Source organism: Leptodactylus fuscus, chromosome 7, assembly GCF_031893055.1.
Source record: "Leptodactylus fuscus isolate aLepFus1 chromosome 7, aLepFus1.hap2, whole genome shotgun sequence".
In the NCBI taxonomy this organism is placed as follows: Eukaryota; Metazoa; Chordata; class Amphibia; order Anura; family Leptodactylidae; genus Leptodactylus; species Leptodactylus fuscus.
In genome coordinates this window covers 49,152,056-49,179,461 of record NC_134271.1, presented here as the reverse complement: position 1 = coordinate 49,179,461, position 27,406 = coordinate 49,152,056, and the positions used below count along the sequence as shown (strand labels likewise).

Sequence of the window (27,406 nt, the reverse complement as noted above, 5' to 3'; positions counted from 1 at the left end):
AATTCAATTGTGTTCATTATGGCAGAGACAGGCAGTCTCTGTATGTAACACAGAATGGAGTTGCTGCTGCCTGTACTTCATAGTCCAATATGGGTGGGCGGAGATAAACGGCAGGTTGCATGTAAAACCCCGCCCACCAAATAATGCAAGAAACCAGGAAGAAAGAAGATTTTACAGCAGTAAAGACTGCTGAGTATGCGAGGTGGGAATACCCCTTTAAGACATCTAGCAAGGTGAAACATCTAGATCGTGCCAGGAGAAGCAACAGGAGAGTGAGAATGTCCATGTTTCCTGATGTTTTATTAACAGGATTATTAAATGTTTTAAATACATTTGCTCAATCTGCTGGTCCTCCTTCTTTGGTAGCTGGTGCTTGGGTTAAACTACCAAGCAAAGATTCTAGTTTTTTCCCCTGTTTCTAATGTTTCTTCTGTTATTGATGTTCCATTGATAGATAAAGGTATTGTTGTTAGTGAGACCAATGTTAAAGAAGTGATTAGTTGTGACTTATCCCCATTGGGTTTTCATTTAAGCACTGTTGTTAAAGAAAGAATTTGGATAAAAGAGTTTGTTGATATTCTATCGCTGCTGCCCTCCTATCAGGGTAAATCTAGAAAATGAAGCGTGGGCACAAAAGTCACACTGGATCATGGCATAGATCTCCTCTATTTGTTACATCACATCTATTAGTGTCAGATTAGAATGCTGATAGATTTCTATGTTGTCTTACTTGCATGTTTAAACATATTCCTTCATAAAATGTTTACTACACCCATGAGATCACCAATCAGGACAGGGCACATTATAGTGAATTATTAAATATTAATACTGTATATAAAGAGTATCCAAGGTCAAATTGATGAAGGAAGGCAAAAAGAAAATAACACAATTTTGAAGAAAAAGATTGAAGAATGGTAAATATGATTATATCTGTGATTTGTTATTGTAGTGTACAATAATCCTTAAAGTTATTATATATATATATATATATATATATATATATATATGTGTGTGTGTGTATATATATGTGTGTGTGTGTATATATATGTGTGTGTGTATATATATGTGTGTGTGTATATATATGTGTGTGTGTGTATATATATATATATATATATATATATATATATATATATATATATGTGTATAATTGTTAGGTTAGTTGATTTCATGCTGGGGTTGTACTGTTATATGTATTGTATTAAAAGCATGCTAAAAGTTCTAAGAATTACTTTGTGATCTTTGGATTATGTGACTAATAAAGTTGTTTGCCTGGAGCTAACTGATGCAGGCAAAGTGACCAAAGTGTCTGTAAATTCCTAGACGGGCTGTAAAAGTAGAGAAATTCTTACTAATGTTGAAGCTGGAGATGCTTATAAAGATTGATGTGACCGTAATAATAATTTTGCAGTTCACAGTAATTTCTGCTATGTCCATATCCCTATTCTGTACTGTAGAGAGGTATCATATAATTTTTATGTTCCATTATGACTTTCTAGTGTGCATAGCTATAGGGAGTGCAGCGGCATCAGCCGCTATCAGTCCTAGGATCTGGAGGGGGCCTAAAGGACCCTCTGCTACATAAGATATACCACTATTCAAAATGACACAATGTAGACAGGGGCAGCATTACAGATTTTGCATTGGGGCCCATAAGGATCCTATTACACTGGATTGTAGAGAAATATGTTAATTGGTACCCATTGCCGTGATTACAAAGGCTGATGCAAAGTGAATGGGGAAGGAATGGTCGGTACTGCAACCATTCTTCACTGATTCGGCCTCACTTCACTGTATACATACATAGGGCAATGTCTTCCCAATAAGCTGCATTTTTTATACTGGGTAAATGATGCAATCAGCTGCCCTTTGCGAGAACCAGAAATAGCCAAAGTCAAGCACAACCAAAGCCCCATCCATGCTCAAAGCACCCAGTAATTGCATTATTACGGTGCATTCACACGGAGGAAAATGGTACCCATTGAAGTCAATGGGAGTCTTTTTTTTCAGCGCTGAAATTACACACCAAATTGAGCTCCATTTTCCTCCATGTGAATGCACCCTTATACAGGTGAGACAGTTATAGAGCAGTCTTATCTGCAGAATTAAACTGTTCTTGGGCACTGCATGTGGTTGCCACACAGGCTGGCAATTATTGTAAACAAGCTTCCTAAGGAGAAATGATTATTGGCACACTGGTCTGATAAGGTCTCATATCTTTATTGTCTTCTTCTAGCTGTGGATATCTACAATATATACAGTACAGAGCAAAAGTTTGGAGGCACCTTCATATTCAGAGTTTTCTGTATTTTCATGACTATGAAAATTGTAGATTCACACTGAAGACATCAAAACTATGAAGTAACACATGTGGAATTATATACTTAATTAAAAAAAAGTGTGAAACAACTGAAAATATGTCTTATATTCTAGGTTCTTCATAGCAGCCACCTTTTGCTTTGATTACTGCTTTGCACACTCTTGGCATTCTCTTGATTAGTTTCAAGAGGTTGTCACCTGAAATGGTCTTCCAACAGTCTTGAAGGAGTTCCCAGAGATGCTTAGCAATTGTTGGCCCTTTTGCCTTCACTCTGTGGTCCAGCTCACCCCAAACCATCTCGATTGGGTTCCGGTCTGATGATTGTGCAGGCCAGGTCATCTGGCATAGCACCCCATCATTCTCCTTCTTGGTCAAATAGCCCTTACACAGCCTGGAAGCCTACTGAATAGACTGTTAGAATTTGTATTATTGCAAGAAAAAAGCAGCTAAGTAAAGTAAATGGTCTTCATTTAAAAGTACAGTTATAGCCTTTGCTCCAACTCTCCATTTAACAAACAGCCCAATTTCTCTGATGATACATTATCAGCATAAGAGTCCCTTAAATATCACCACGTGCAAGACGTAGACGCGGTCAAGCCATACTTACAAGTCCTTGAGGCCTTTCTCTCATGTGGTCTACTTTACCTTCTGAGCTTCAGGGTGTCCAGACTCAGTCCCTAAACTAGCACCACCATCACTGTGTCCCTAGACTCAGTCCACAGTTAGCATGTCAGCTTCTCCAGCAATTCACACAGCTCAGTCCTCCATCCAGCACATAGCCTTCACTCTCTGCACAGATCTGGCTGCCACAGCACAGGACCCTTCTTCACAAAACACTCATTTTCTGCTTGTTTTCTGCTAAGTGATGACGCAGTTGCCTATTTCCAGTGCAAGGCATCAAAACTGCAATCCCAGCACATTGTCAGGCTTGTAGGAGTCCAAAATGTCCCAGTAATTACTTGTAATCAGACTTTGCAACGTAGAACAATATTTACACTCATAAGAATTAATCACATTAATTCCCTATGGGCAGTTTATCAATTTGCAGCCACCTACTGACCAAAGTTAGTTACTGATGATTTATTATTTCACATCCTTACATAAGTGTTAGCAGAGTGTAAGGCAAATTGCTAGAGGAGCAATGCCCCAGTAGCAGCTGGTGAACCCTGGGAAGAGGGGCACGACAAGACAGTGAGCCCTAAGCTGAACCCCCACCTGTCCCTTCCTACTTGGTTGTACTGTCCTAAATGACAGGTGACAACTGGTCAGCAAAACCCTACCTAAATATAGGGGATGACACAGAATGCAGACAAGACAAACAACAACAAAAGAGAAGTCAGCTAGCCAAAGGTTCGGTAACAGTCATGCAGTGCGGTACAGAAACGAAATCCAAGAAAATAGTCAAAGGTAAAGCCAGAGGTCAATAATATGAGTACAGGTAACAAATCAGCAAGAACAAGGCAATAGCAACTACAAATGTGAATGTGAGCAAACAATAAATAGGAAGGAAGAACCCACCCCAGACCTGATAGGAAGATAGGCTGTCAATCACACAGGCCAGGCTAAGATTAACTATTAGAGGAACAAAGGGAAACCAAGGTGAAGGAGATAGGTGTGGGGATAAATCAATTACCAAGGTGAGGGAATAGGACAGTGTTCAGACAACACAAGAAGAACCCTAAACAAGGAATCAAAACTGAACATGCCTAATGTGCCACAGCATGCGAGTGGATGGTGCAGAAGTTCAAACAGGTGCAGATGTAACACAGAGCCTAATAAAGCTTGAAATCTACATTCAATAGCTACAAAAAGAGAAAAACATGGCCCGCACATCCCAACCTTATACATTGATCTTGTGCTTCTCAGCAAATTTTAGAATACCGAACATGAGGTTCTTCGTATACATATTGATCAATGTGCATAATCCCACTAGCCACTTCACGGCGACCTCTTTATAGTGGGTCCCTACTCTACTGGGCGCGGCGCTGCACAGCGACCGCCACAACCGCAACACAGCGCTCAGTGGTCTGGCAACACCCCTGCCACCAGACCAAGCCGTGAAGTGGCTAGTGGTCTTATGCACATTAATCAATATGTATACTATTGCACATTCATCAATATGTATACTAAGAACCTCATGTTCAGTATTGTAAAATTTGCTGACGCTAGGTTCACACCTGCGTTCAGGGTCTCCGTTCTATGGTTTCCGTCTTCTGCATGCCAGAAGACGGAAACCATAGACCGGGTCCGGCCGTGAGCGGCGGTGAGCGTTTTAGGCTCTCCGCCGCGAAACTGGATTTTTTTATCCGGACACAGAGTACTGCATGTCCGACTCTGTGTCCGGATTATAAAACCCGGTTTTGCGGCGGAGAGCGCAAAACGCTCACCGCCGCTCACGGCAGGACAGCTTTCTCACCCATTCAAATGAATGGGCGAGAAAGCCTCCTGCAGGTTTCCGTCTCCTGCCTCTGTTTTAGTCAGGAAACGGAAACCTCAAGTACGGAGTGCCGGCGCAGATGTGAACGAGCCCTGAGAAGCACTAGATCAATGTATAAGGTTGGGATGTGCGGGACATGTTTTTCTCTTTTTGTACACATATGGTAAGTTTCTTCCTTCACCATTTTTTTCGTTTTTTGCCTTGGTACCAGCACTCCCCCATTTTGCCCAGGTGTTTTTAATTAGCAGGAGACTGCAAAAAGGGACACACCTACTAGCTCTCAGTCCTCTGACTGGAGCAATATGGTAAGGTGAATTTTTGAGATCTGTTCACAGGGTGCGGTGCTGCATGGTGTCTGCTGCTCCTGTGGTGCTATGCCCGTGGGGCGGCATGGCCCAGAGCCTGGGGGCTTGGTCTGGTGGCAGGGGTGTTGCCAGACCACTGGGTCGCTCACCCTGCGGGTGCTGTGTTGTGGTTGTGGCGGTCGCTGTGCTGCGCCGCGCCCAGTAGAGTAGGGACCCACTATAAAGAGGTCGCCGTGAAGTGGCTAGTGGGCTTATGTACATTGATCAATATGTATACTAAGAACCTCATGTTCGGTATTGTAAAGTTTGCTGTGAAGCACTAGATCAATGTATAAAGTTGGGATGTGCGGGCCATGTTTTTCACTTTTTGTATATATTCAATAGCTGTTGGCTGAATGGTTGTCTAATGTGTATGGCTAGTTTAGGCATGTAAATGCAAACATCTTTATACTGGGGTAAGAAACTTTAATAGTATTGGTCAATCTGAGCATTTAACCATGGGCACACATTTGGCAAGTGGGCGGTAAAATAAATCATTCTAGTTGCTAAGATGTATGTGACATATATTGAATGTAATTCTAGTTTGTTCTGTTATTTATAGATGTTTGCACACAACTTTGATAGTGCAAAGCTGGCAAATATCATGAAAGACATCACCTTGTCGTTAACCAGAGAGGTTTCACAATCCTATCACAGTCATTTGGACATTCTGGCTGTAATAGGAGCCTGCTACACAGTGCGGAAAGGTCTAAATCTGCTAACTGGATGTTTCAGCTTCATAAAACATCAAGTCTTTTCTCGTCTTTTCAGTAATACCAACACTATACTGAAATATGGAGAGTGGGCAGTAGTCACTGGTAAGTGAGATTGGTATGGAACATATCTTTACATTGTATTCATTACTATATTTATGTGAATATTTGAATTTATCAATAATAATTTCATCACAGAGAGTTTCAATGTATATAAAGTGTTAAAGGGAGTCTGTCATTAGATTTATGCTGCCACATCTGAGGGCACTGAATGGTAACAGGCAATTTTATTCTTATTACTTCTTTATTAGCTGCAGTGGGACTTTGAGTCCTCATATTCTTGAGCAGAAGACTATCATGTCCCTTCCTCAACTGATTGACAGATTCTTTTCCTATATTGAAAATCAATGGTGACTGGGAAGGGAAGCTGGCAGCTTATAAATACAAGGATTTCACTGCATGTGCACTTTGAGGACTTCAGCATTTGGGTCCTACCAGGGTCGTACTGGCCCACCGGGGAATCGGGGAATCCCCCGGTAGGCCCCAGGCCCCGACTGTTAAATCCTCATTTTACTAATGCAGATACATTGGTCGGGGCCACCAATCGAGCACCTGACCAATGCATCTGCATTTGCCTCAGCACACACGGGCCTCCATTAGCTGATGCTGAAGCTCTACATGCTGTCTTCCCGGTATATAGGGAAAGTATATATCGGAGGACAGCATGTGCAGCTTCAGCATCAGCTATAATGGCTGCTCGTAATCCTCTCACTGACCTGCTGCTCTCCTGTGAGGACCTGCTGTGCTGCCCGCACTTCCTGCTTCCCTCCCCCTCCCCCCTCACAGTGAGTCATTTCTCACATCGGATCGTGTGGGGAAGACAGGAGCTGTCTCATGCAATGCTGTGCTCTTCTGGAAAATGTAAGTATATCATTTTGGTAAAATCTGTCTATTTAATATGTATATATGTGTACATTTATGTACTGTATGTGTGTTGTATATTGTGTGAGTACTGTATGTTTGTATACAGGTATGTATACAGGTATGTATACAGTATACTACAATAATGTTTATGGGTGAGTGTATGTATGTATATATGTGAGTATATATAGTATTCATACATTCATATACGTATATATATGATATCAGGGGCGTAACTACCATAGAGGCAGCGGAGGCGGCTGCCACAGGGCCCGGGCCATTAGGGGGCCCGGTGACAGCCGCTACTGCTGCATTTTTTGTTTTTTAAAATAGGCTGTTACGGACCCTATTCACTTGCCGATTCTGGCTGGGCTGGGATTGGTAAGTGACACTGTGGGCCCCACAAATACCATCATTATACTCGGGGGTCTTTGCAGACCCCCGAGTATAATGATCGGTGGATCGGGAGAGGTAAGGGAACATAACAAACAGTGTTACTTACCTCTCCACAATCCTGCCAGGCCTCCTTTCTGACGTCACATGAACCCGGCCTGCATCCCGGGTCATGTGACGTCTGACCTCATTTTAGAAGGACGGCAGCGGAGAAGACAGCGTTGGAGTCGGGGTCTCTGATTATTATACTCTGGGGTCTGAAAAGATATATAGAGTATAATAATTGTTTATGGGTGTCCACTGTGGGACATAATACTGTGTGCAGGGGCCACTATGGGGGATAATACTGTGTGCAGGGGCCAGTATCGGGGATAATACTGTGTGCAGGGGCCACTATGGGGGATAATACTGTGTGCAGGGGCCACTATGGGGGATAATACTGTGTGCAGGAGCCACTATGGGGGATAATACTGTGTGCAGGGGCCACTATGGGGGATAATACTGTGTGCAGGGGACACTAAGGGGGATAATACTGTGTGCAGGGGCCACTATGGGGGATAATACTGTGTGCAGGGGCCACTATGGGGGATAATACTGTGTGCAGGGGCCACTATGGGGGATAATACTGTGTGCAGGGGCCACTAAGGGGGATAATACTGTGTGCAGGGGCCACTAAGGGACATAATACTGTGTGCAGGGGCCACTATGGGGGATAATACTGTGTGCAGGGGCCACTAAGGGGGATAATACTGTGTGCAGGGGCCACTAAGGGGGATAATACTGTGTGCAGGGGCCACTAAGGGACATAATACTGTGTGCAGGGGCCATTATGGGGGATAATGCTGTGTGCAGGGGCCACTAAGGGGGATAATGCTGTGTGCAGGGGCCACTAAGGGACATAATACGGTGTGCAGGGACCATTATGGGGGATAATACTGTGTGCCCCCATAGATTAAAATGGAGTCCGTGTGCTTTCCGCACGGTCTCTGTACGGAACATGTGGACAGGAAAGTAGATCATGAAGTACTTTTCTGTCCGCATGTTCCGTGTGGACACTGCATGGAAAGCACACGGACTCCATTTTAATCTATGGGGTCCATGTGCTTTCACAGCACACCGCTTGCTAATGCGTTCAGTAGTCTGTTCGGGGGCCACCATGCGGACTCCCCAAATGGATTACTGAACGCAGATGTGAACCAGGCCTGAGTGTGTAGGTATATAGTGTGTGCAATCCCATCCACACATTGCAGAAAAATACATGCAGTAGAGGTGTAAAAATAATAATAATAATAATAAAAAAAGTATACTCACCTGTCCCCAGCACACCGTTGTCCCCTGCCTGTGTCTGTTCGGTCTCACGGTCTCATTTCTGGAAATTCTTCACCTACCTAGTCTCAGCGATCAAATGAGGTGCAGGACTCCCAGCAAGGAGACGCCAGCACGAGACCGAATGGACACTAACGGAGCGTCAGGGACAGATGAGTATGCTTTTTTATTTATTTGTTTTTTATTTTACACTTCCCACCCGGGACATGAGTTGCTTCAATTCCTGGACAACCATTTTAAGGGCTAGTTCACACGGGGAAGTTGGCAGCGGATTTTGAGGTGGAATCCGCCTCAAAATCCACTGCCAAAAATGACTTCCAATGACTTCAATGGGAGCTGCTCGCTTCTTTTTTCCGCTAGCTAGTAGCAGAAAAAAGAAGCGAGCTGCCCTATCTTGCCGCAGATTCCGCAGCTGAATCAATCTCAGCATCTGCGGCACGAGGCTCCGGCCCATTCATTTGGGTCTAATCCGGAGCGGAATGCCACAACGCGATGCCTGGCATCTGCGACAGAATGTTCACACGCAGAGTTCATGTATCTCCGTGTGAACTAGCTCTAAAGGATTTATTGATCTTTCTAATATTGATGGTCTGTCCTTAGGATAAGCCATCAATATTATATCTACGATAATACAACAGCCAGGACCTCTGCAGATCAGCCTTTTCCAGGACCAAGCAGCTACAGGGAATAGTAGCCGCGCTGTTCACTTGCCATACAAGGTGTAGCAATACATTTAGGTAGTGCACATGGTATAGTGGGTGAGCAGCATGGCTCCCGACATGTTATTACCTTTAGACGTCGTGTTTTGGTACCGCTGATCTGCAGGGTCCTGGCGGTGGGCCCCTAGAAACAATTCCACTGGTGGGCCCTAGACACCCCAGTCCGACCCTGGGTCCTACTGCAGCTAAAAACAGGTCTTTTTTATATATATTAAACAGAACATCTTCTTCACTAAGTGATCCAGAGTCGAGATCAGGGTCTCTGCCCTCGCCCCTTATGTCAGCATAAACTTGGTAACAGCTTCATTGTAAACATTTTACTTACTCACTGAACAAATCCATTCTATGTACACACCACCGGGTTGGACTGTTATGCCTTATGTACCCCACAAACCAGCATTCAGAGGTAGTATGATAGCACAACAAGTTCCAACCATTCTATGCCATGGATCCTTAGGCACTCATTGTGGTGCCTCTGAGATGGCATATCCTTCCCTACAAGCAAAGGATCTAAGGAAGAATGCTATAATCCATTAAAACATGCCACCATTTTATTCTTGCAAATATATAGAGAATTTATATAGAAACTTCTTTAGTGAAATCAGTGGCACACAAAGATACAGCAGGGATCCAATGAAGTGCCATTGGGCTGTTCATCAACTATAATAGCCATTGCTGCCGCCTCCTCCTCTTATTTTGGGACACCAGGAAGAAGGAGTCAGCACACTCACCATACTGTTAAAGATTTCAGCAAAACAAGACCAATTCTGAAACAGCAGACAGCACAGCAGTACCTAGTGACCAAGGCCAGTTCAGTGCTGTGGCCATGTCTCTCTTCCTGAGCCCATTTTTCCCATGTTTTAACCGGTTAAGGACCAGGCCCAAAAGTATGTTAAAGACCAGGCCTCTTTTTTCAAAACTGACATGTGTCACTTTAAATGGCAATAACTTTGAGACGCTTTAACTTACACAAATGAATTTGAGATGGTTTTCTCGTAACACATTATACTTCATGTTAGTGGTAAACACTAATCAATATTTTTGCATTTATTTATAAAAAAAACTAGGAAATTTGATGGAAATTTGAAAAAAATTGCAATTTTCAAAATGTGAAATTCTCTGCTTTTCAGGCGGATAGTCATACCATCCAAATACATGAATAAATATTATCTCCCATATCTCTGCTTTATATTGGCATCATCTTTTGATTGTCTTTTAATTTATTTTGGACGTCACAAGGCTTACAAGTGTAACAGCAATTTTCCAGATTTACAAGAAAATTCTCCAAACCAATTTTTTAGGGACCACTTCAGTTCTGAAAGTAATTATAAAGGCCTGTATAATAGAAACCCCCATAAATTACCCCATTTTCAAAACTGCACCCCTCAAATTATTCAAAACAGCATTTGGGATGTTTGTTAACCCTTTAAGCATTTCATAAGAATAAAAATAATATGGCAGTGAAATTTAGACATTTCATTTTTTTTCACTAATACATTCATTTAGACCCAAAATTAACACATTCACAAAGGGTTGAAGGAGAAAATGCATCTGACAGTTTATTGTGCAATTTCTCCCATGCACAGAAATACCCCACATGTGGGTGTAAACTGATTTTTGGGCACACGGCAGTGCATGGAAGGGAAGGAGCGACACTGGGTGTTTGAACAGCAGATTTTGCTGGAATAATTTTCAGCGCCATGCCTTATTTGCAGAGACCCTAGAGTACCAAAACAATGGAAACCCCCCAAAAGTGACCCCATTTTAGAATCCACACCCCTCACAGAATTCATCAAGGGGTATAGTCAGCATTTAGACCCTACAGTTGTTTCACAGATTTTACTAACATTGGGATGTGTAAATGAAAAATTACTAAAATGTCACTTTATCTCCAAAGTTTTCATTTTCACAAGGGGTTAAAGGAGTAAAAGCCCCCCACAGTTTGTTAAACAATTTCTCCTGAACACGGCAATACCCCATATGTGGCTATAATCTGCTGTATGGGAACATGGCGGGGCTCAGAATGGAAGGAGCGCTATTTGGCTTTTGGATGGCAGATTTTGCTGGAATAATTTTAGGTGCCATGTCGCATTAGCAGAGCCCCTAGAGTACCAATACAGTGGAAACCCCCTAAAAGTGACCCCATTTGGGAAACTATACCCCCCACAGAACATATTAAAGGGTAGAGTGAGCATTTTGACCCTACAGCTGTTTCACAGATTTTATTAACATTGGGCCATGAAAATGAAAAATTACTTTTTTTCCAACAAACTGTCAATTTAGCCCCAAATTTTTAATTTTCACAAGAGGATAAAGGAGAAAAAGCTCCATAAAGTTCGTTACACAAATTCTGCTGAACACAGAAATGCCCCATATGTGGTCATAATCAGCTGTATGGGAACATGGCGGGGCTCATAATGGAAAGAGGGCTATTTGGCTTTTGGAGGGCAGATTTTGCTTGAATATTTTTCAGGTCCCATGTCGCATTTGCAGAGCCCCTAAAGTACCAATACAGTGGAAACCCCCTATAAGTGACCCCATTTTGGAAACTACACCCCTCATAGAATTTGTCTAGGGGTAGAGTGAGTATTTTGGCCTCACAGGTGTTTCACAGATTTTATTAACATTGGGACGTGAAAATGAAAAATTACTTTTTTTCCCAATAAATCGTCCATTTAGCGCCATAGTTTTAATTTTGCAAATAGTTTAAGAATTAAAAGCCCCCCACAGTTTGTTACACAATTTCTTCTGAACACGGCAATACCCCATATGTGGCCAAAATCTGCTGTATGGGTACATGCTGGGGCTCAGAATGGAAAGAGCGCTATTTGGATTTTGGAGGGCAGATGTTGCTGGAATAGTTTTCAGGTGCCATGTCGCATTTGCAGAGCCCCTAAAGTATCAATACAATGGAAACCCCTCAAAAGTGACCCCATTTTAGAAACTACACCTGTCAAGGAATGTATCAAGGGGTATTATCATTTTGAGCCTAAAATGCTTCCCAAAAATTAATGTACAAAATGAAAATTGAAATTTTTAAAAATATGCCATTTCGGTGCCCAATACGTTGCACCCACTTTGTGTTGTCAGAGACCTGCACTCCTAAAACTATTAAGTGGGCCATCCCGGGGGTCAAAAAATTATATATGTGGGTGTAAACTGCTGCTTGGGCACACAGCAGGGCTCAGAAGGGAAGGACCACTGTGCGTTTTAGCTTTTGGGATACAGATTTAGAGGGACCCTCTGGGCGCCATGATGTTTTTGCAGAGCCCTGGAGGTTCCAGTAAACTGGAATTCACCAAGAAGTGACCCCATTTTGTAGGGGCAATTTTAGAGTCTCTGCAAATGTGACGTGGTGTCCAAAAACGAAGAATCTAAATCTGCACTCCAAAAGCACATATTGCTCCTTCACATCTGCACCCTGCTGGGTACCCAAATAGCAGTGTATGCCCACATGTATGACACTGGTGTACCCCGGATAACGTACTTAATGCCATATGTGGGTAGAATCGGCTGTTTGGGCACAACCGGGGACAGAAGGGAAGGAGCGCTATTTTGGTTTTTGGAGCACAGTTTGGTTTTTTTTGCCACTTTTGCAAAGCCCCTGAATTGCCAATAAAGTGGAATCCGCAGACATGTCACCCTATTTTGGACACTACCCCACTGATGGGATTTATCAAGTGGTGTAGCGAGAATTTTTAACCCTTGAGTGTTGCATTTATTTAGTTTCCAGAAATGAAATCGCAACTGATAGAGAAGTTAAAAATTAAAATTTTACAGATTTGCCATTTCAGTGTGCAACATGTTGTGCCCAACTTATGTCAGCAGAGACACTCCAAAAACTGTTAAACGGGTATCCCAGGCACAACAGCTTTTAGAGCGTTCATCTCTGATACAAGGTGGACACAACATATTACGCACTGAAAGGACGTATTCCTGGAAAAATGGTCATTTTCACCTCTCACAATCCACTACAGTTATAGTTATATATATAAAGTTATAGCAACACTTGGGGGTTAAAAATGCTGTCTGTACCCCTGGATAAATCCTTCAGGGGTGTAGTTTCCAAAATAAGGTAATTTATCAGGGGATTCCAAATTACTGGCGTTTCAGCTCTACAAAAGTGTCATGGCATCCAAAAACCAAACCGTCTGTGCTCCAAAAACCAAATGACCCTTCTTCCCTTCTGTGTCCGGCTGTGCCCTAGTATCAGTTTATACCCACATATGACATTATGTCCGTTATCCGGGGGTACACCAGTGTCATACATGTGTCATACATGTGTCATAAACTGCAGTTTGGACGTACAGCAGGGTGCAGAAGGGAAGGAGCGCTATGCGGCTTTTGGAGTACAGATTCAGATGTTTGGTATCTGGACGCTATGTCATGTTTGTAGAGCCTGTAAGGTACCAGAAAAGTGGATTCCATGGGGTACCAGGAGTGACCCCATTTTGAAAACTGCACCCCTCAAAGAATTTATCAGGGGGTGTAGTGAGTATTAGTATCCCGGACGTGACTGCACAGCGGATGGCGAAGAGGGAATGTATAAGCTGTGCGGAGGACATTGCAAACACCAAATTCCCTACTATGTCCCCGTAGCTCCTATGATTGGGGGAGTCACTCTGGGGGTCACTTTAGGGGTCACTTCTGGTGTCTGTTCCCTCATAAGCTGTAAATCTGGGGTGTCCCCTGATATCCGCTCACACAGCTTATATATTCCCTACATGACGCACCCAGTTGTGTTCTAATAATTTGGCGATTTTTGAGGGTTTTTGTCTTCACATTGTGAGATGCTATATTTTCTTTATGTTTCTGGTGACGCGGCCATATAAGGGCTTATTCTTTGCGGGATGAGATGCATTTCGTAATGACACCATTTTTGGGTGTCTACATCTTATTGAATACATTTTATTAACCCTTTTTTGCTGGATTTAAAAAAAAAAAATCAATCCTGGCATTGAGTTTTACTTTTTTAATTTTGCGCCATGCAGCGTACAGTATAAGTAACATGTTCCCTTTATTCTGCGGGTCGGTACGGTTACGGCGATACCTCATTTATAGTATTTTTTTATGTGTTACTAGTTCTGCAGAGGAAAAACACATTTGGGGACATAAATCAATGTTTTTTGCATCGCATCTTCTAAGAGGCGTAACATTTTTATTTTTCGGTTGACAGAGTTGGTTGAGGGCTTATTTTTTGCGGGACAACCTGCGCTTTTTATTGGTACTGTTGTCGGATGCATATGACTTTTTGATCACTTTTTATAGCATATTTTGTATGGTGAGATGGCGAAAAATCATTACTTCCGGCGAGTTTTTTCCGTTTTTTTTTTTCCGGCGTTCGCCGTGTACATTAAATATTATTTCAGTTTTATTGTACAGATTGTTACGGACGCGACAATACCAAATATGCATTGTTTTTATTACTTTTTAGTTCTTTTTTTATATAATTCATTTTCTATTGAGAAAAAGGGATTTTTGGGCTTTATAACTTTATTAATTTTTTTCATACACTTCATTTTATTTTTTTTACATTTTTTTTTACTTTTTCATGTGTCCATTTAGGACACTTCAATCAGCAATACTTTGCTGATATAGAATGCCATGTGAGACACAGCCTGCAGGTGTCCCACATGGCATTCCGTAGCAGGATGTCAGGCTGTGTAGACGCACAGCCTGACATCAGAAGGTCCTGGCAGGATCCCCAGGTATGTGGGGGCTCCGGGCAGTCTGGGGTCACTGGCCAGACCCCAGACTACCTTTTACTGCTATCGGCACCCTCCGATCTCGCCGCGGGGGGTGCCGATCAGCTTCAATTGTCGGCGGATGCCTTTCGATCGCGCCGTGAGGGTTAAAACGTCCAGTCGTCCTCCCCGCACCCCTCCCCCCGCGAAATAGGTACCTAAAGACAGGACGTATTTTTACAATAGTCCGGTCTTTAGGTACCTGGACCGCAGGCCATAAATTTACGTACGGCGGTCCTTAACCGGTTAATTAGAGACTGCTGGAGGAGAATGGCTCATGTCAGTCAACAGGTATTGAGACTAGTTGTACGTGAAACAAATGGCTAGCACACAGACATTTAGCAGTATATGCTTACATCCATTATTGGTACCATTTGTTTTAACAGAGCAGAGTGACTTCCATCCCCGATTCATATATATATATATTTTGTCATGAAGTTGAATAGGACATACTCTATATTCCATAGAACGGATCATCAGAACTCTCCTTGGACAGCACACTTGGTCGTGTGCAGGGAAACTAATGCTCACTACACCATGTTACGTTTGAAGAGACCCTAAATTGCCCTACAAACTGGGGTCACTTCTTGGGGAATTCAAGTTTACTGGTACCTCCAGGGCTCTGCAAAAACAACATGGCGTCCCTCTAAATCTGTACTCCAAAAACTAAAAAGTGCAGTGCACCTTCCCTTCTGAGTCCTGCTGTGTGCTCAAGCAGCAGTTTACATCTACATATATAATTTTTTGACCCCTCGGAATGGCCCACTTAATAGTTTTAGGAGTGCAGGTCTCTGATAACACAAAGTGGGTGCAACGTATTGGGCACCGAAATGGCGCATTTCTTTGAAAATTAAAATTTTCATTTTGTACATTAATTTTTTTGGGAAGCATTTTTAGGCTCAAAATGATAATACCCCTTGATTCATTCCTTGACTGGTGTAGTTTCTAAAATGGGGTCACTTTTGAGGGGTTTCCATTGTATTGATACTTTAGGGGCTCTGCAAGTGCGACATGGCACCTGAAAACTATTCCAGCCACATCTTCCCTCCTAAAGCCAAACAGCGCTGTTCCCATTCTGAGCCCCACCATGTACTTATACAGCAGATTATGGCCACAAATGGGGTATTGCTGTGTTCAGGAGAAATTGTGTAACAAACTTTTGAGTGCTTTTTCTTCTTTATCCTCTTGTGAAAATGAAAAATTTGGGGCTAAATTGACAGTTCATTGGAAGAAAAAGTAATTTTTCATTTTGATGTCCCAATATTAATAAAATCTATGAAACAGCTGTAGGGTCAAAATGCTCACTCTACCCCTTAATAAATTCTATGAGGGGTGTAGTTTCCAAAATAGGGTCACTTTTAGGGGGTTTCCACGGTATTAGTACTCTAGGGGCTCTGCAAATGTGAAATGGCACCTAAAAACTATTCCAGCAAAATAGTGCTCCTTCCGTTCCAAGCCCCGCCATGTACCCATACAGCAGATTATGACCACATATGGGGTATTGCCGTGTTCAGGAGAAATTGGTTAAACTGTGGGGGACTTTTTCTTCTTTAACCCCTGGTGAAAATGAAAACTTTTTTCACTTACACATCCCAATGTTAGTAAAATATCTGAAACAGTTGTAGGGTCAAAATGCTCACTATACCCCTTGATGAATTCTGTGAGGGGTGTAGTTTCTAAAATTGGGATGTTTTTATGGGGTTACCCTTTTCAGACCCCAGAGTATAATAATCGGGGAATAAAAACATAAAAAAATTACTGTTACTTACCTGTCCCCTGGCTCCTACGCTGTCGGCCTCTGCTGCGGTCCTTCTGCAAGGATGTCAGACGTCACATGACCCGGGACGCAGGCCGGGTTAATGTAACATCAGAGATGTCAGAAAGGACGTAAGGAAGGAGGCCAGGATCGTGGAGAGGTAAGTAACAGTGTTTTTATGGTTCTCCTATCTCCCGGTCCACCGATCATTATATTCGGGGGGGAGGGGGGGTCTGCAAAGATCCCCGAGTATAATGATCGTATTTGTGGGGCCAGCGGTGTCACTTATCGATCCTGGCCCAGCCAGGATCGGCAAGTGAATAGGGCCCGTAACAGCCTATTAAAAAAAAAAAAAAAAACGCAGCGGTAGCAGCTGTCACCGGGCCCCCTAATGGCCCGGGCCCTGTGGCTGCTGCCTCCGCGGTAGTTACGCCACTGCATGTCACATTTATTTTGAAATAATTTCAAATGTCTTTGCCTAAGGGCGCTTTCACACGATGTAACGCTGCACTCATTCTGATCGTAAAAACACGTTCAGAATGAGCAGCTCCCATTGACTTGAATGGGAGCCGACATGCGTGCGCTCCCCATTGAAATCAATGGGAGGCTTTTTTCCCTATGCTTTCAATGTATTACGTGCGTAATACATTGAAAGCATAGGGAAAAAAGCCTCCCATTGATTTCAATGGGGAGTGCACGTATGCCAGCTCCCATTCAAGTCAATGGGAGCTGCTTTTTACATACTCATTCTGAACGTGTTTTTACGATCAGAATGAGTGCAGCGTTACATCATGTGAAGGCTCCCTTATAGAGCTAATCAATTGAAGAAAAAGGTTCTTAGGAGCAATAAGATTATTTTACATTATGTTCTAAGCCAATATCAATTGTGGTTACTACAGAACTTGTTCGTCAAGAACACCAAATCAAATCTTGACAGGTTCACCCATCTCTATTAGACCTGCTGAGGGGTTCATTTGTACACTCTGGTATTAGGGCGACTGGGAGGTGTTTTGTGCTGCACTGTAGCATTTAGTGACACAGGTGAGTTACTTTGTATTGCAATGTGGAATTTATTCAATATATAATTAAGTTTTTAACAACTGATTTTGTGATTATTCTAATAGTGTATGGACCAATAGCAGTCAAAGTGCACCACAGAAACGGTGCCACATGGTGGCTCAGTGGTTAGCACTGCAGCCTTGCAGCGCTGGAGTCCTGGTGTTCAAATCCCGCCAAGGGCATAAAACCATCTGCAAGGAGTTTGTATGTTCTCCCCGTGTTTGCATGGATTTCCATCCCATATTCCAAAGATATACTGATAGGGAACAATGTGCATTGTGAGCTCTATGTGGGGCTCACAATCTACATAAAAAAAAAAAAAAAGTGCACCACAGAACTGATCTTTACAAGACAGGTCTATACCGATGTGTATGGGGCCTTTGTATTTTGTCTGTGCCATATTCTTTAATAGAACCACCTCTGTTGAGACCATTTTATCTTATGTTACAGTCAGAATGAGTTTTTTTCTTTTACTTTAGGAGGCTCAGATGGTATTGGCAAAGCCTATGCTGAAGAGCTGGCCAGTCATGGCGTGAACATCATCTTGTTAGGCCGCAGCATTGAAAAGCTCCAAGCCGTGTCTGAGTCAATTTCTGCATCTTATGGAGTGAAGACTCGTTTCATAGTTGCTGATCTTAGCAAAGGCCCAGAGGTCTTCCCATCCATTAAGGAAGGTCTGAAAGATGTAGATGTTGGAATTCTGGTGAACAATGCAGGAGTGCTTAATGACTATCCAGCCTGCTTCACTGAAATACCAGAGGAAAAAAGTCTGGAGATCATCAATGTAAACATTGCTGCTGCGGTAATGATGGTACATATAGTGCTTCCTGGTATGTTACAACGGAAGAGGGGAGCCATAATCAACGTTGGCTCTGCAACATGTGCTAATCCTGTACCCATGGTGGCAGTGTATGCTTCTTCTAAGGTAACTTTAAACTGCATTTAAAATGTCTCTGTTAGGCTAAGGCCCCACGTAGAGGACCACTGTGCTTTTCACAGTAAGTAAAGTGGAACCTCTACAGACTTTCTGCTTCCATTATACCTACAGGGAAACCGCTGGCCTTTCTGTAGGAATAATTGACATGCTGCATATTCGCTGCACATATTTTTCCACAATGTATAGTTTGGATTCGCTCCAATCCCAAACACTTTGCATTGACTGTAAAATGCTGAGGATGCTGCCGCAGCCAAACTGCGGTGTTTACATCACTTGAGGTCCCAGCCTTAAGAACAGGGGCACCGCAATGTCTATGTTTATTTAACTCGGCCTGGAGCATTTCTACATTTATCCAATTTAGTTTATTTGTTAATGTATTAACAGGATTGTGTAATTTTATTTCACTGTTAAAATATAACGAGTTTCATGTTATGTTATTTATTCACTACATAATGGTATTTGTTGTACTCTCTATGGAGTCATTATTTGTGTATGGTATGACATATCATTTGGGCAATAGTGCTATTATTTATTACAGTTCGCATACATTGAGCACTTATGGAATTTTATAGGAGCATTACACTGCTCCATTGCTTAAATTTTTTTGGATTAATTCCAATAATACAACATATAAATACAATAATGCATTGAAGAGGGCCTTTTATGCCCTTGAGCATATGTGGCTTTATGTATCGCTAGAAAGCCGACAATGTGCTGAATTCAGCGCACTGTCAGCTTCCCCATTATTTGCCATGGGGCAGGAGATATAGGTGTTGTTACTGATATCTTTTCACTGTCAGTAGGGCGTTCCTGAGAGTCTAGCTGGGCTGTGAGGAATGCCCCTCCGACAGGACTATCCATAGCCCTGTACTGTCAGAGGGGGAGTGTCTTTTTTTTTTTTTTTTTTATAAATTCTTTATTTATAAATCGACATAGAGGAGGTGAAACAAAACAGGTAAACAACACGGCTAAGGCACAGCAGCCCTAAACAGCAAAACATACAAATAAAAACCTAACACACAAAAGATAGCTCACAAGGGTAAACATGGCAGGCAGAAACAGGGATAAAAACCGGATTAGGAGAAGGGGAGAAGGGAGAAAGAGGTAAAGGAAAAAAGGGAAGGAAGGGATTGGGGGGCAGCTCCGAGCACCGACCAAGCAACCAACTGGCATCAAGGGTCCAACCAGGCCGCAACAGCGGAGGGTACCCTAAAAGAGAAACCATGGGAGACTATAGTCTATACAGACCTCTCGCGCAGATAACTAGGAGAACTCGGGATGGGAATGAGGAAAAGCGACAGGAGAAACAGTAAACAACCCAAAGCATCCAGGAAGGCCACGCTACACTATCAGGTGGAAGGGCAAAGAAGCCACATACCGGACCTCCAGAAAGAAAAGTCAGGGCAGCAGCCAAGATACGAAGCAAGAGATCTAGAGAACGATAGGATGACGGCCGAACCTTCCCTAAAATGTGGGTCTAGAATCACAAGGAATCACCCATCCCATAGTAATAGAGTAAAGGACACTGCACCGGAGAGCTGAGACCATGGACGTGAAAGTGAGCAAAGGCCGCAGGTTCCAAGGACGGCAGCGGGAGCAAGGGGGAATGGAGGGAGGGAGGAGAAAAAGGACAAAGAAAGGGTAAGAAAAGAAGAAGGAACATGACAAACATCGGGGAACTAGACAAACATCAATGGGAGAGGCAAACAAAAAAGAAAAGAGAAGGGGGAACGCAAAGCCAAGAAACAATATCAGAAAACCCAAACCAAGCTAATCTCGGACAGGGTAACAGACCAGGACCAGCTAGTCCGGGCACGGAAAACACCAAACAGTGGGAAAACCCACTAATGCAGGACTCCAAGGCACACCGCAGTATACGCTCGGAGAGCTGCCGAACGCATCTAACCCCTCCGGGGAGGGGGGGGGGTGGCAAAAAAAAAAAAGAACACTGCCAGAGGCAACCACAGGATGGAGCCTGCAACCACCGCCGGCAGGGCAAGACACTTAGATCACAAGGTATAAACAGGAGAGGCAAACAGAACGGTGAGCAAATCAACCGAAGGCAATAAGCAGAACTATCATCATAGGGCAGTCACAGAGATGGAGAATACAACCGAAGGCCTTATCAACGGAGGACAGTCACAGAGAAGAAAAAAAAACCCCACAGGGGAACCCTACGGTGCCGCCTGCAAGGAATCAGCAGCCCGGCGCTGCCAATGGGGCCGAGAAGAGGAGGAGTAACTCGCAGTGGTGTCGACCTCAGGGAGAGTCTAGTCCAACCAGTCTGGAAGATGGAGAGCAGGCAAGTCCAGGAATTGGGCCAAAGCAGCGGCCTGGTCAGGGGAATGAAGAGCGAACACAGTGCTATTACGGCGGACTTGGAGGTGGAAGGGATGGCCCCATCTGTAAGTAGCCCCAGCATTCTGGATCACTTGCAAGACAGGCTTAAGGAGGTGTCGCATGACCAGGGTGCGGCGAGAGACGTCAGGAAGAAGTTGTACCAAAAAATTCTGGAAGGAAACCTGACCACAACGCCAGGCAGCTTGCAAAATGTCCTCCTTCTCCCTATAGAAGTGAACTCTGCAGAGGACATCTCTCGGTCCCGAAGCCGGCGTTTTACGCATGCCCAAGACACGATTAATCCAGTCGATGTTAATCTCGGTGTCCCGTGATCGGCCCAGCACAGTATTGAAGACAGCAGTTGCGACCTCACGGAGCTCAGCAGTTTGAACAGAGTCTGGAATGCCCCTCAGCTTAATATTATTTCTGCGCCCTCTGTTCTCCTGATCATCTACTTGCAATAAGACATGGCGATTGAGCAAGTGTTGGGAAGCCAGGGATTGCTCCACCTTAGCCAGGCGGTGGTCCAGGTCAGACGTCACCTGTTGCTGTGCAGTAACCTGCGACGACAACAACTGGATCTCAGTTTTAAATTCCGCCACAATCCTTTCCTGCCGTTCATCAACCCTGCGGACCAGGGCCTCTAAGTCCCTTTTAGTGGGCAAAGCATGGAGAAGCAGCCGTATGTCTGACAGTTTAGGACGCTTAGAACGGTGCAGTGGCGAATGGGCGTCCTGCTGCGAAGAATCAGAAAAGTCAGAGAGAGGTGAGGCGTGCAGGGCAGCAGGGGCTAAGGAGGAATCAGGGCCCATGGCAGAGGAGTCAAGCAATGGAGCCACAGAGGTAGAGGTCACTGATGCATACCTCTGATGTCGGTGATGTGGTGGCATAACTTTCTCCCCAGGAGGGGCAGCTGACACAGCTTCAGGAGGTACAGAAGAGTGAGCAGCAGGAAGAGGTATACTAGCAATGGAAGTCTCTGCTCCTGTATCAGCAAGCACCAGGTGGGATAGCAGGCTGTGCTGCCTATGTGGATGAGACAGGCTAGCAGCAGCAGAGGAGGGCAGCAGGGACTCAGGAGGGAGAGGAGATACATTCTGGGAGCCAGGCAGCTCTTCATAGCAGGAGAGGGAGGGAGACAGACGCTGCAGGGGCACTGCTGGGACCTTGACAAGCTCCGGAGCTGAGGGGGGAGGGGAGGAAGCCGACTCACCGGAGCGAGCACCATGTAGAGGGGCCAGGGAGATCACAGCAGGCATCAGACCTGTCGGCTCAGCGCTTGGACCAACGGAGGCCTGGAGGGGCGGAGCCGACTGTAGGACCGGAGAGGAGACAGAGGCTGTAATGCAGGAGGACCCCGTCACCAACGGCTGTGCTTGTGGAGCTGCTTCAGCGCGCGCCGGCGCCATCTTGGAAATACAGCGTCCTGCAGGAGGAGAGGCCGCAGCCATCAAGTACCGGGCCATCTGTGGCTCTAGGGTAGCAGAAGAGGACTTTTTTCGGCCTATGCGTCTCACCATTGCTGGAAACTTGGTAAAAGTGAGTAAAAACACGGTGGGACAAGGTGAAACTGCTAGGGTACCAGAGAGCTATTCTGATATGCGTCCTCACACCGCCATGTTCAAGCCATGCCACACCAATATCTCTTGCCCTGGGGCACATAACAGGAAAGTTGACAGTGGGCTGAATTCACATGAAGGGTCCTCTTTAATATTTATAGTGTTATGTTATTGTATAATTGCACAATTAAAACTATATGTATATTATATTATCATGAACAAAAAGTACAACCCATTTGATAGACTGAGGACTTACGCAGCCCCTGTGCCTAAAGTAGTATGCCTAGTAAATAAAGCTATGGATATATCTGTGGTGTAAAGGAGTTTGATGTACGTTTTTAACCCACATTTTGTTACATCCAATTACATTATCAGTAGATGCTGCTGTACTGGACAGATTTCACCATTGATGTTAAAGAGATTGCCCAAGTTATATTTTTCTTCTTCCACTGATCTTCCCTTGAAGAGTTTAAATATATGTGATTAGGTATGTAAGGAGAGGGCTCTGGAGCGGAGTCCTGTCCACATATGGAGGATGTCAGCTGTATAACACAGTCAGCACCCACTGCTGACAGCTGTGATCGATGCAGACACCAATCGCAGCTGTATAAACTATAAATGTCGTGGGTAAATGAAACCGTGGTATTTAGTAACTTCATCATTTTAGTTTTATGTTTTGGAAACTTTTTTTCAGGATGCATGATATTTTCTTATATATTCAATTATACGTTTGTCCTTTCTTATCTTACAGGCATTTCTGGATAGTTTCACTAGAGCTTTGCAATACGAATATGCATCCCAGGGAATATTTATACAGAGCCTGATTCCTTTTTTCGTGGTCACAAAGATGGTAGGCTACGCTGAGGTCTTGACCAAAAAAAACTTGTTGGTACTAGGGCCGAAAGAGTATGCTCACGGTGCTGTAAGGACAATTGGAGTATCGCAGAGAACTGCAGGCCACTGGTCTCATTGCATGCAGGTAAATATGGGAAACTAGATGTACGAACAATAAGGAACACAGAGGTATTAGCAGCACATCATTGTAAATAGAGATGAGCAAATCGATTCTGCAGAAGTGGAATTCGATCTTCGATTTGCCAAGAATACGGATTTCCTCATGCTTCGATGCATCAAATCACATTTTTTTATTAAAATGGCTACTGCACATGTTAGAAGGGGCAGGGAACTCTGAGAACACGGGATCACCCACATTGCCAAGTGTGCAGCTAATCAGCAGCCAGCCGCCCCTGTGATGTCACAGCCCTATAAAAACAAGCAGCCATTTTAGGTACAGTCATTTCACATCACTCTTACTGCTGGGACAGACATTAGCAGGAGCTAGGGACAGTGTTAGAAATGGATACAAATTCAGGGAAAGAGGATTGCAAGTGAAGGGAAAGTATAGGGAGGAACTCAAAGAAGAATTTGGGGTGGTTGCAGCATCATTAACAGAAAGACCTTAATGCATATTGCAGCACTCACTGCTATACTGCTGCTCATTACTCATACCTGTGTGTTCAAGGTGGAACACAACAAGCCTTTTACAGCAAAAACAGTGAATTATCATCCACTAATACCTCAATTCAGCTGCTGTAACACCTTTTTAAATACGTTCAATAGCGGGTAAAGAAATTAGTGGCTCATTAGCCATTGTATTCAGAGTATACTGCTGATCATTACTCATACCTGTGTGTTTAAGGTGGAACACAGTAAGGCTTTTACAGTGCATTACAGCACTCATCTGTTATCAAGCATATTTTAACTAAAATTTCAAATCAACCCCTTTTATTATGGTATGTTCACACAAAAAGCTGAAAAAAATCTGCTTCAGGAATTAGGAAACTTTAACGCTGTGTTTTACATGATACTTTTTTTTGTTGCACTTTGAGGCTTTTTCTTCACTTTTTTTTTTTTTTTGCTCAAGCACACTGTACCTGGAAATTTTGCTTTAAGGCCGGGGCCCCATGGGCCGAAAACGCAGTGGTTTGCCCACGGTAAAAAAAATTGCGGCATTTTACAGTACTTGCAAAGTGGATGGATTCTGTGAATCCCATGCTTATTGTGCGGAGAAAAAAAAAAAAATCACAGATCAGACACTGTCATTTCTAAAACTGTTGCAGTTTTGAAAATTGCAGCATATCAATTATATCTACGGAAACGTCGGCGTCTTTCCCGTAGATATAATAGTAAGAGAAAGTCCGCAGAGGAAAACTGAACTCTCTCTTCAAAGCGCTGTGGGAAGAACCGCAATGCATTCATGTCGCAGTTGTTTTTGCAGCGCTTTAGCATAGCGTTTCTGACCCATTAGTGGTTTTTGATGTGGTCAAAAACCTGCTTCAAAAACATGCTAGCGGTTTTTCTGCCTCCCATTGACTTCAATGGGTTTTTGAAAGTGGAATTTGCCTGAAGATCGGTCATGTCACTTTTTCTGCTAGCTGAAAAAAAATCCACTAGGGGAAAAAAAATGCTACTGACTCCCATTGAAATGACTGGGAAGTATTTTTTTTTTCAGGCGAACTTTGAGGCGGATTCAAAATTTGCCTGCAAAAAACTGTGTCAACATACCCTTACTACATCTAAAAAACCCCCCAATTTAAATAAAACCATTAAAAAATGCCATTTTTTGCAATTTCGCTAAATTTTATAAAGAGTAACATGTAAGACATTCCCCAAAATGGTAAAATGCCAAGTAAAAATTACATCTTGTGCCACATAAAAATAAAAAGGTTATTGGAAAATAACCCCAAAAAATATAAGTAGGGTTGAGTGATCGGGATCGGAAAAGATTGGATTCCAATCGGTGATCGAGTAAATTTCACAATCGCGATTGGAATTCCGGAGGGATCGAAGTCAGAGGTTATTTCAAGATCAGCTCAACCATATTCATGTATATATCATTAATAGGGTTGAGCGATCAGGAAAGATCGGATCCCGATCAAGCAAATTTCGCGATCGGCTAGAAAATGATCGGAAATCGGATTTTAAAAATTGATCCTGAAATGTCAAGATCGGCTCAACCCCAAATATAAGTACACGGCATTATTACCACACAATGAATGTCGTATAAACTAAACCCATAAGAAAATGGTGCAAATTTCATTTTCTCTTTTCCCACCCAATTATGTTTTTTTTTTCTAGCATCACAGTACATCATATGGAATATTAAGTGGTACTATTTATGAAGTGCAATTTGTCCTCTACAAAATAAGCCCTCACATCAATCTGTAAATAAGAAATAAAAAAGGCAATGGCATTTGTAAGATGGGGAGTAAAATATGAAAAAAAGTCAGTGTTGGGAAGGAGTTAATTGGAGTGTCAGCAGTAAAGTCATTATAAACCTATCCCCATTACCTTGTAGAGGTGATTTTACGGTTTCCAAATATCCCTCTGTTAAAATGGAAACCCATTTTCCTGGAAAAGCCACACAGCTCAATAAGAGACATTTTGAAACTGTGCAATCCCCTCTACAAGACACTGGGATTATGTTTGTAACCAATTTAATGCTGATAGACTCCCTTTTAGGGTCCCCTCAGTTTCCCCTATAAATGGATATTAAATTTACTAGAAACCAAAAAAAAAAAGTGTAAGGCAAGACATGCAGCTTATAGAAAAGTACAAAATTTAATTTCAAGCACAAAAATAACAGATGGTGGCGGGAGCATGTTGCTGATTGGTTTTGTACCTGTTGCGAAGCATGTTGAAGCACAGGCTTTCAGTCACGGCTACCCTGTTTTTGGACTGGAACCCGAGGCGGTCACAGGCATACGTCTATATTCAGGGCTGTTTTTGCACTTGTGGAATAAGATTTTTTTTATTAAGCTACTTTGTTTAGTCCAGTTTTTTTTTTTTTTTTGTGCTATGCTTCTTTGTCAGATGTTAAATTTACCAGACTAATTACCTGGAGAAGACTTGGAGCCCTTTTAGAAAATAAGCACCACATTGGCCTTGCACCAGTTACTTGGCACTGTACCAGTCAGTAGGAAATCTCTGACAGTTATAAACTAGGACACTGCCACAACAGAACTGAGTGCTTTAAGAACTATTTGGTGCAAACTACCTGCTCGTGAACCCTTTTTCTCATTTATTTTAGGTTTTAGTTTGGGCCAGATCTACTTTTAGCCAAACCAGGATATTATCTGATGTAATAACATTATACCACAAGATGTCAATTGCTCCCTGTTCTTCTGTATATAAAGAGCCAGCAAACCCCATAGTACTTCTGCCTACACCTGCCAGGTGTGCTCACGGCTCACTTTACATGTCCAGAAAATTCCTAGGTATAAGGATATGGAGGAGACATTTCTTGACTGTGGATATGTCTTTACAGGGCTAAGTTCATGTGGTAGTGAAAGAGCAGATTAAATCAAAATATGACGTAGAAGTAATACATTATATTTCAATTATATGATAATTTACATTATTGTATGGACTTAAATTCTCATTTTAGATGTCTATATTCTTCCGGATGCCAGAATACCTTTGGGTGCGTATGTGGATGTATATTAACAGAAAGTGCAGAACAGATTACTTATCCAAAGCACAACACTGCAAAGAAAAGTAGATCATCTTCCAAGGATATTCTGCATCATCTGTTATCAACTTATAAAACGTTTATCACATTTTATTCTTACCGTGTTAATCCCAATACAGAGAATAAATTCACTGCATAATGTAGAATGAGTCAGATAATAAATAAAATTAACACCTAAGCATATCTCAGCCTTCATTATATACTATATGTCTCTTAGATGTCTCAAGGCTTATAAGAAATATTTCTTGGGACATACTAATATTTGTATCCCTAAGCTCAGACGCATCTGCTTTCTAAAGTCTACTTCATA

At 42.9% G+C, this 27,406-nt stretch overlaps 1 protein-coding gene across 1 annotated transcript; it reads left to right on the top strand.

Moving 5' to 3' along the window:
- The first annotated feature begins 875 nt into the window (after positions 1-875).
- Positions 876-27,133, top strand: LOC142213532 (inactive hydroxysteroid dehydrogenase-like protein 1). Its single transcript, XM_075281896.1, has 5 exons — positions 876-914; positions 5,661-5,916; positions 18,209-18,654; positions 23,317-23,544; positions 27,013-27,133. Exons 1-5 carry the CDS (start codon positions 912-914, stop codon positions 27,124-27,126), a joined length of 1,047 nt encoding a protein of 348 aa, XP_075137997.1. The 5' UTR covers positions 876-911; the 3' UTR covers positions 27,127-27,133.
- Positions 27,134-27,406: the final 273 nt, after the last annotated feature.

Excerpts from the sequence above, each read along its gene's own strand:
- LOC142213532 (XM_075281896.1), top strand. Across the intron at positions 5,917-18,208 it reads AGAGTGGGCAGTAGTCACTG|GAGGCTCAGATGGTATTGGC; the intron begins GTAAGTGAGATT and ends CTTTTACTTTAG. Across the intron at positions 18,655-23,316 it reads CAGTGTATGCTTCTTCTAAG|GCATTTCTGGATAGTTTCAC; the intron begins GTAACTTTAAAC and ends CTTATCTTACAG.